The sequence below is a fragment of the Papaver somniferum genome, chromosome 9, assembly GCF_003573695.1.
Source record: "Papaver somniferum cultivar HN1 chromosome 9, ASM357369v1, whole genome shotgun sequence".
NCBI lineage: Eukaryota > Viridiplantae > Streptophyta > Magnoliopsida > Ranunculales > Papaveraceae > Papaver > Papaver somniferum.
In genome coordinates this window covers 21,452,797-21,462,881 of record NC_039366.1, presented here as the reverse complement: position 1 = coordinate 21,462,881, position 10,085 = coordinate 21,452,797, and the positions used below count along the sequence as shown (strand labels likewise).

At 34.4% G+C, this 10,085-nt stretch overlaps 2 protein-coding genes across 2 annotated transcripts; both read right to left on the bottom strand.

The window, feature by feature from the left end:
• Window positions 1–453: 453 nt before the first annotated feature.
• On the bottom strand, window positions 454–1,035 carry LOC113307898 (inhibitor of trypsin and hageman factor-like). Its single transcript, XM_026556368.1, has 2 exons — window positions 969–1,035; window positions 454–848 (listed from the first exon to the last, which is right to left on the bottom strand). The coding sequence occupies exons 1-2, from the start codon at window positions 1,012–1,014 to the stop codon at window positions 673–675; spliced, it is 222 nt and encodes a 73-aa protein (XP_026412153.1). The 5' UTR covers window positions 1,015–1,035; the 3' UTR covers window positions 454–672.
• Window positions 1,036–7,008: 5,973 nt separating this feature from the next.
• Window positions 7,009–7,544, bottom strand: LOC113307897 (inhibitor of trypsin and hageman factor-like). Its single transcript, XM_026556366.1, has 2 exons — window positions 7,444–7,544; window positions 7,009–7,320 (listed from the first exon to the last, which is right to left on the bottom strand). Exons 1-2 carry the CDS (start codon window positions 7,538–7,540, stop codon window positions 7,127–7,129), a joined length of 291 nt encoding a protein of 96 aa, XP_026412151.1. The 5' UTR covers window positions 7,541–7,544; the 3' UTR covers window positions 7,009–7,126.
• Window positions 7,545–10,085: the final 2,541 nt, after the last annotated feature.

The window sequence follows — 10,085 nt, the reverse complement described above, 5'->3', positions numbered from 1 at the left end:
GGGGGTTTCAAGGGGGCAACGTCCCCGGAAGAATTTTTTGAACTGAACGTTTTATTTGGCCGATAAAAGCCTGTTCGAAAATTTCGAATCCAAAAGACACCATTGATGTCTGTTGATGAAGGAACCTGACGTTTCGTGAATAGAAACCTGTTGGCGAATAAAAAAACCTATTCCCAACAGGTGCAAAACCCTTTATAAATAGCTTCTCCCAGTTTCGTTTAACATATAAGAAAAATCAATCTGTTTTCTCTGTTTCAAAAAGCATCATCAGAAATCAGAAATCTCTTTGTGTGTTCTTGATTGAATCAAGGGGTACAAACCTTGAATTCAGTTTTCGTTGCAGGGCTTTCATTGTATCCTGAAGGCAATATTTCGCATACCTGTTGTAATCGCCAATTGTTATTGGGAGGGTAGAAATATTTGTCTAAAAGAAATTTATACAAGCCTTGAAAGTTTTGGAGTGCAACACTTTCTTCTCTGTGTCATTCATCCTTTGTGAAACCCATTTTTTTTCCAACATTTATATCTAAGTAATCTGCTTTTCAAACTAAAATAAGACAATCACAAACATAATACATCATCCTTTATTTAAAATTTTAATGGTAGTGGACGATACAAGTAAATACTTCATTAGAACAATGCTCACTGCCATGTATATGCACATGCATGAATTCATCGAGCCTTTCCAGCCTCATTGACAAAAACCCAAACCCTATCGCATCTGAAGTCCAAGGTTGTTGGGGTTCCTTCAAGCAACACAATGGCATTCACGTTAGGGTTCTCTCTTTCAATTATTCTTGCTGCAGTTTCCCCATCAAACCCAACTAACTCAGGCCATGAACTTTTACCTGTGTACAATCTGGGAAGGCTTCACTATCATCACCATGCATTAATTCATGAACTGCATATAATTTGTATGCTTTACTTATTAAACAGAAGAGTATAAAATGTAAATGGAAAGAACTGACCTGGGCATTCTGAAGTCATTTTGATCGGATTCTCGGACATTTTCATAATTATTTTGGTTTTAGTTTCTTCCTTGAGTTGGTGATTTGTTAGTTTATCCCATCAAGGTATAAATAGGCTTCAGGAGTCAATCGGATTCTCTGATATTCACATGATTATTCAAACCTTCAACATTATTTGATTGGTTATTGTTAATTGTTCAAACGTGCACCATTTGATTATTGACTAGTATTGCATAAAAGAAAAATAGATACGCTTGCTTTTCTTTCCAGAGTGTTTAGGCAATGAATTTTCTTTTTTTTTAGAAATGGTAAATCCCACAAGAAATTTCTTTTTTCTAGTTTCGAGAGAATTTCAATGCATTCATGATTTTTCTTTTTTTCATTTGAAACAAAAATAATTTAGGGATGCGTTATCAAAAATGGATTTTTTTTTAAATTGATTTCTTAGAAACTAGAAAATTGATTTGGACCGATCACAAATGAGCCTAAAGCTGAAAGAGCTATGCCCAAGTGGTGTTCCTTGTCACTAGATCCAGTTCTCCACTGGCCTTGACTTTCTAATACTAGAAAGTCAAGGCCAGTGGAGAACTGGATCTAGTGACAAGGAACACCACTTGCCCAGTTTTTCACTTGGGCTAATCAGAGACAAGTAATAAACATCGTTTTTGTCCAGTTTGCCACATTCTCTATATAATAACAGAGTTTTTTAAAGCGTTCTCATTCACTGGAGCTCCAGGTTAATTCTGAATTCTAGCTTCTGGTTGATTCTGACCCCACCATTTATATTTTTTAGTAATAAAATATTGAATTTTAAATAAAGAAATATTATTTTTCTAAAAATAAGATAACTAAATCTTGAAAAATCTTCTTCTTGACTCGCATAACAAAATTTTAAAAATCTCCTACCATGCCAATAATATATCAAATCACAATTCCTTCATGATAATCAAAAAAATAAATCAAATGATCATCACGTGATGAGAAAATAAATCGAATGATCATCACGTGATGAAAAAATAAATCGAATGATCATCAAGTGTCCAATGTCCGTTTACATACACGAAAAATGTTATTTTCCTAATTACATCCCCAAACTATCAATTAAACCGAGAAAAAAATAAAATTTCAAAAAAAATATTAATTCTATTCGTAAGCCTTGTGAAAAAAACTCAATATTTTTTGTCCAAAATATAGTGCAAGAAGTAAATTTGCCGATCCAGAAATATGAAAACTAAAGAAATATTTAGATATTGATTACTATTATTCCTAAAATAGAGTTGTTTCATATGGAATTTACACTACGTTGTCTCTCTATATAAAGTCCACCCAAAAGCCAGAAGCCACAGTTTTCCACGTTGCTTCTCTCTTCTAAGGTTTTGTCTTCTTGCGATTTAAGGTTTTTGTTTGTATAAATTTTCATGGTTAATAATTAATTCACGATTTCTATAATCTTTATTTCATGGTTACTAATTAATTGCGCATATTTTGTATGAGATTTTGTTTACTTAACCGGGAATTTTTTCCTATTTCGTCGTAATATATAATTGTAAAATTTGGCATGATGCTCTCTATATAAAGTGCTGCAACAAGGGTGGGATCTCATCGTTCTCCCGATAATTTTTTTTTCTTTACACACGGTTAGGGTTTATTGTTTTTGAATATTAGGGCTTATCATATTTGCTGAAAAAATGACGGTGGTTATTGACGGTGGTTATTTTGGTTTGCAGGAACTGGACGCCCAAAAAAAATCAGGGCTTTTTGGCTTTGCTGTAAACTAACACTCGGAAAAATCAGAAATATTTTCAAGGTGATTTTTCTTTTTGCACGATGATATTTTTTGAGTGATTTTTTTTTTGCATGATGTTTGTTTTCGTTTTTAGATTCCTTTTTTCCATTGGTATTTTGGTCATTCGATTAGATATTATTTCTCTTTGTATCGTCCACTTCATAAAAAAAAACATTAATTCTATTCGTAAGCCTTGTGAAAAGAAACTCAATATTTTTTGTCCAAAATATAGTGCAAGAAGTAAATTTACCGATCCAGAAATATGAAAATTAAATAAATATTTAGATATTGCATATTATTCCTAAAATAGAGTTGTTTCATATGGAATCTACACTACGTTGTCTCTCTATATAAAGTCCGCCCAAAAGCCAGAAGCCACGGTTTTCCATGTTGTTTCTCTCTTCTACGGTTTTGTCTTCTTGCGATTTAAGGTTTTTGTTTGTTCAAATCTCTATTTTCGTTGTGTTTGTTTTGCAGGTATCCTTAGATCATTCATATCATGCCTCTGTTGTACCCGAGCATACATGATACTTCAAACAATATAAATGTACAAACTCATTCTTGCAATTTTTCATATCAAAAAGAAAAAAAGAAAAAGAAAACTCATTCTTGCAGATATTGTTGCAATATAAATCAAACACCATAATTGTTTTTTTGTTTCCCAGCGCCAGGTCCAAATGATGCTTTTTTGCATTATTATTTCCTCAGATGTTGCTAAATCAGTAAATAGTGGTTTGCTCAATTTCTCATTACTGAAAAGTGATCATGTTCATATTGATTGTTTTCTGTTTTTTTGTTTTTGTTTTTTAAGGCCTGATGCAACCTTCTTATGTAGGGAGTTGGGATTTATCGATCTGTATATTAGCTGAAATAGTATTAATTGGCTTTAATGTTTGAATCTTAGTCATTTACCAAATATTCGCCTTATTCAAGGTATGCTAATGGTGAAGAAAGGGAGAAAAATTACACTGAAGAAAACTGCGTGTCAAACCTGAGGAGCTTAACAGTTTGTTGACGTCAATAACTCTCTCAATAATCTCCTTCTCTCTGCTGTTAATTCAAGCCTTTCTGCATAAGGTAATTAAACCTTCATCTATATATAGAGTTAATGAACCTTTATGCAATTGCAAGTTTCCTATTTCATTTGAGTTTTAATATGTTTTGGTAGATCCTCCTGTACTTTTGCACGTTACTCTCTAGATGAAGAAATAACAAACTTTCTTACTGGGGTTTTACAGGTTTATGCTACGCGAGCCACTCAATTTATTTAAAATCCACGGGCTACCAATGCATTAAAAGTGATCAATTATTAGACATTTACTTTCTTTTATTTGAAAATCTTTAGAGATTATATTTGCTATTTTTTGTATGACTATGCATTGATAGGTGAGAACTTATCATTGAGATGACTAATATTAGGCTGTATTCGCGACTAACTAATAACCAAAAATGCTCTAAAGATTGCGTTTATAACCACACTTGCTTTCGTGTATAAAAAAAAACTCTTACTTTTTGGTTATTTGTATAGATTTTGGGTTTTGAATCATAAGGTCAAACAAAATTAATTAATGTACTGTATTTATCGTTTTCGCCTCTGTAGGTTCACTGAGAAGGATAATCACTGATAACTATTACGTCCTGCACTTTTGTCATCTGATACAATACTTGAAATAATTAATATACTGTATTTTTTTTTCTCCTATATAGGTTCGCTTACAAAAAAAAAACAGAAAAAAAAGGTATTACACTGATAACTATTACCTCCTCCACTTCTGTGATCAGATACAATACTCGAAGAGAAATACGTAAGAAATACAAAAAAATAAATAAATAATAATAATAATAAAAATACAGGCTTGGCCGATTTTCATCTTCACCAGCAATGGGAAGTGACACACCAAAAGGAAAAAGGGAGAGACTGTTAAGAAGTAAGAACATTATCAGAAGTAATTCAGGGGAAGTCATTGTTCGGAATAATTTAAGAGCAACATAAAGACGTATTTGCATGGTAAGTAGATATGGGAGTTGATGACCTGGTCATGTTTTCTCAACTGCGATGAGCTTATCGGTGAAGAATCTGGAAAAGGCTAACTAACAACATTTCTTGCATCCATGTTGGTGAAAGGTGATGTGCTTTGGTGTTGGTTATTCTTTTACTATTAATTTGTATTTTGAACTGTATGATATAATTTAAACCAAGCCATCAAAGGTGTTCACCTGAATTTTTTTTGTTTGTGATTTTCCATTGTCTTTGTGTGTCTAGTTTTCAATGGGGATGGAGATATTGTTGAATCACCATGTTGGAGAATCTATTTAGTTGGTGCCATTGCAGTCAACTAGAATGCATACTCTCTATATCGATTTAGTTGACTATGCTTGTGTTTTGTCTCTCTCGGTAAAGGTATGTAGATGATTTTGGTATCTTGAACTATATGCTTTCGGTAGCTTCGTAGTACCAGCAGTGCAATTGAAACCTATTGGTACAGTTGAGAATTAGTCAAAGAGCAGCACCATCCAGCTACCCAAATTCTATGCGTCGTTCGATCTATGGATACTCTTTTGAAAATTTGTACTAATTCTATGTGTCACTTAAAGTCTTAAACTCTACATGCACTAACATTTTTATTTCTCGCATCGTGGGTGCAAAAAATACAGTAATTCTTTGTACAGGGATTTGGAAAACCGGAAAAAGTTCCACCTTCGAGATTATCTTATTTTACTGGTTGCCTCATATGTATTTGTTTTGCCTCTTTTGTTCACCTTACCTTTTTAAATTTTGTTCCTACTCATAAACTTAGATGTCCAGTAAACGACAATGCAAATAGATCATATGAACTTATGGCCAGTTTGCGAGTTGTAGAAAAGGACCGCATGCCAGAAGGATTACACAATTCGAGCTAGGAAGGGTTGTAACAATATACATTTTCAGTGTCCACAATTATGTGACTTTATGATATCTATATATCACCAGAATATGGGTACAATTACACATCTATGCAAAATAAGATCATTATCACGAGTTGACGAGAAATTATAAGAAAACCAAGTATCTTTATTTCTTTTTTTTTGCGAGAAAAGAATCATCCAAGTTTGTTTTAGCATTAATTGTTTAATGGTAGCTTAAGCTTTCTATAGTCCTTCCCCTAATTTTTATACCATACACACACAAGAGCATGTTTAAAGACTTTCCCTTAATTTTAGATTTATTCCTTCTCAAAAAGTATTGGCGCTACATTTGGTTTTTAAACGATCTCAGCGTTGTGCGATTAATTTTGTGCACTTTTTGCTTCTATCTTATAAATCTACACATTTATTATTGATCCTTTGTTGAGTTGAAATAATCTCAATGACTTGATTATAATCTAAATATTATAAATCTACTAATGAAATAAAGGCATATGATGACTTGATGGACCAACAGAGATAAGAATATACAGGGGAAAAAACACGAGTTCTGAAAATTTAAGGTGTAACAAAATTTGGAGGAAGACTGAGGCCAGAACAAATACGGCTTCGAAGACAACAAAGTGCAATGCAAGCCTATGATTTAAATAAAAAAAATTATTTGCGTTGGATTTTTATAAGTTTATAAATGTCCTATTAGTTTTAACGGTTTTGTGCTTATTAAATTTTTAATAATGTAATTTATTTTTAATGAGATTAATTTTAAAACATAGATCCACAAATTCATAGGTGAAAAATAAACCCGTGTGTAGCACAGGTGATTAACTAGTCTCTTTAACCCTTAAGTTGAGAACTTTCAGTAGTTCTCTACAGACCGACAGAACAGACCAGGTAAAAACCACCTCTCACATCTTTTTTTTTGTAGACCTGCTCTTCGAGAGACGTGCAGGAGGCTGGGCTGTGAGAGGCGGTTTTTTTGTTGGTTTTTATCTCTGTCTGCCGAGACTTTTGGGGATGAATTTGTTTGTCTTATCTCGTACAAATGGAAACTAGGATTTTGGTCACCCACCTTGAGAGTCATATCCAACTTTCATGAAAGCTTACTTCAGTCCGAGACCTGAGATAGAAGTTCAAGTTCTCTATTGGATTTTTGGTCGCCCACTTTCTGCTTTCTCTAGCGGTTGAAGGCCGAAAGATGGCCGAGCAACCAACTTATGGACACGCGGTATTTGGATCACCAATTTGTTCATTTAAAAAAGAGTGCATCCTGTCATTTGATTATCTATGTGACCCGTCATGCGCATTTGATGATTTTCAAAAATTAAATAGCACAGCTATAAACATAATAAATCACCCTTTTATTTAATAATTTTATAGTAGCCATGGATGATACAAGTGATCAGTAGTGACAACTTCTTATTACAGGTCCTCATACATGAATTTATCGAGCATATAGTACTACCTATTTCTAGGTAATTTTAGGTGTTCGGATAACCTTCCTGGCTGCATCGACCCAGACCCAAACCCTGTCGCACCTGAAGTCCTTGGTTGTTGGGGTTCCATCTAGCAATACAATGGCATTCACGTTGCGATTCTGTCTTTCGATTATTCTTGCTGCACTCTCCCCATTGTATCCAACTAACTCAGGCCATGAACTTTTACCTGTGCAGCAATTTGGTTAGGCTTCAATACAGACATTGATTCATGAGTCGCATAATTTAATTCATTACTTACTAAGCAGAGGTATATAAATTGGAAGAATAGAAAACATATACAAAAACTGACCTGGGCCGCATGCTGATGCCATTTTGATCCATCTGTTCTTAGTATCTTGGCGTGAATTTCTTTCTTGTTTTGGTGATTTGTTACTGTATCTCATCATCCAGGTATAAATAGGCTACATGAGTTGATCGGATTCTCGGATATGCTCATAGTTATTCAACGTCGTTATTCAGACCTACATCGTAGCCGCCGCAATATTTGATTTTTGACTTTGCTGGAGTAAAAAAAAACAGGTACATGTACTTATCCTTGACTTTGCTGGAGTACTTTGGATACAAAAACGGTTAAAAGGCACGTGTTTGTCGGATAATAACCAATGTAATGTGTGAACACATAAATCACGCAGGCATCAATATGTTTATAAACAATGTACAGACTCACACTGATAATACAATTGTATTGAATCCTTGGCTCAAAACCTTCGGGTTTATCATAGCCTCATCTAATAACATCGCAAGGGGCGTTTACGCAGGGGAAGATAAAGAAAACGAAGTATAAGAATAAAACTCATGGAGCGTTAGTCGAATATAAAGTGCTGAAATGTAAATAAGACTGGGATTTACGTGGTTCAGCACTAAGGCCTACATCCACGGGGTTGTTGTTTCACTATGTACTTGATGGTTACAGAGATAGTCGAGTGACTTTGGAGTTTACATAGGTCTGTATATTGTAAAGGAAAAACTTACACTCACAATCCTTCTCTCTCCTTCTCTCCCTGATTTTTCCGATCCCCTCACTCTTGGTGGAGAGGGGGTATTTATAGGGTTAGAGTGTGGGACCCATTTCTGAGGACCGTTGGAACCTTATCTTCTTGTGTTTTGTGTCCATCACGCGGAGGTCTTCGTTCATTGCTTGATCACGTAGAGTTATCCTCGTTCGTTCCACGGGCTGATCGACATGTACACTGCTCAGAGTGTTTAATGCGGGTAGTTGAGGCGATGCTCGTGTCAGACAAGTGTGTCTTCTCCCCCTGTCACGTCCATGTCAGTTCACCTTCTCTCCACCGTTGATCTTGGCTTATTTTGGGGATGAGATAAAGTAACTCTTCGGGAGTTATTTGGTGCTCCGTAGTGCATCGTGTTTTCGGTACATCTTTTAACTTCTGCCCTTAGATTTGTTCGGGTAAGGATCCGACGTCGACGGGATGGGCTTCTTGGCTATGGGCGTGTGTCATCATGTTTTGATGACTTTGTCCGCATGCTTTCCACGTAGCTTCCTATATACACGTGTTTGATGATGAGATATGTACACACATAATGTTCTTAAATGATGACAGTTCTGTATAAATTGGACAGGTCAACTAGTTCACATTGCCTAACAAAATCTAGGCTTGAATATTCTAAAAAAAAAAAAGAAGAAGTTAACGCCGTCATTTCGTTGTTGTCACGTGATTTATTCATGAGAAATTTTATGAGCTGTAAATGTGATTCAAAATGTAAATATTCTTAACCCATTGTTGTCAAAGCTGAAAATGTGAATTTTTTTGGTTTCTACGGTGTAACAACGGTTTCCGTTTAGGTTTTAAATCTCGGGAACTCAATTATGGGATAATCCTTTTTTTCTGGAATTGAATTCAATTCCTCGGGTCCGGCGATGTTATAGGAAAGATGAGTTTTGAAGAAATTGGATTCCCGCTGAATTCAATTATGAAACTTTTACGTCTGTTCGGTTCGAGGGAATTTGGTATATTCCCATGGAATCGAATTCCTGGGCTCCGAAAAAACCTGAATCGAAGACTCTGTGCATGTTCTACAATAGACAGTTCAGAAAATCTTTAGCTCAGACGAATTTGAAGCCTGTAAACGAACCTAGGTAACAAAATAGATTACAAGAATCCAAGTGATACATCTCCAAGCATCTAAATAGTTCTAAATTACAGTTACTTGGCTTTTGATCGGCGATAGAGCCAGAAATTTATTTTAGTAGGAATACTTTTCAATTGTTAAATCGAACAAAAAACAAACTCGCATTTGTTTCTTCACTACAATCTCACAAGTCTAGTATGGAATTATTTCTTTTATATTTTTGGTTCAGTTTAGGCTTTTCCCGAGTCTATTAAAGCAATAATTTAGAATTGGAGAACTAGTAAAGCAAAATTCGGAAAGCAGAAGATTTGGACTCTGTTACCTTGTGCAATTTGGTGGATTATCTTGCAAGAAAGAAACATTAGATGCTTTGCTAATAAATCTAAGAATAGTAAGCAGCTTATCGTGGTAGGGAAGTGTATTATGTTTAACTGGTCACTTCATTCAATTTTTTTTTGATGGTTTCCCTTTTTCAACATTAATCTATAATTGGGATGCTTTTATAAACTGTCCTTGACAGTTTTTGGTCTTTTAATGTAATTTGGTCACCTTGAGTGACCGTTTTCTCAATATATTTTGCCTTCTCAAGTCAAATTTTTTTTCAATTGTGAATTCAATTATTAGGCCAGCATATCAATTTATTTGGCGTCGTTTCAAATATTTAGATCCTCTCGCTATTTCTTAGAATGAGATGACACCCTCACAACTAAAAGCACAATATTTTTATATTTGTTTCAAAGTACAGTTTTGTTTGGCTAGTTTTTCTAATGCTTTTTCAATCAAAAAATGAAATAAATAAATGACAATTTAAAATTTTTCAATTTTCAAAACAACTAGGAA

What these genes read in the sequence shown, in the direction of transcription:
- LOC113307898 (XM_026556368.1), bottom strand. Translation starts at nt 1,014, where the DNA reads ATGAAAATGTCCGAGAATCCGATCAAAATGACTTCAGAATGCCCAG. An exon ending in AATGACTTCAGAATGCCCAG is followed by an intron (nt 849 to 968) that starts GTCAGTTCTTTC and finishes GATTGTACACAG; the next exon opens with GTAAAAGTTCATGGCCTGAG.
- LOC113307897 (XM_026556366.1), bottom strand. Translation starts at nt 7,540, where the DNA reads ATGATGAGATACAGTAACAAATCACCAAAACAAGAAAGAAATTCACGC. An exon ending in GGCATCAGCATGCGGCCCAG is followed by an intron (nt 7,321 to 7,443) that starts GTCAGTTTTTGT and finishes ATTGCTGCACAG; the next exon opens with GTAAAAGTTCATGGCCTGAG.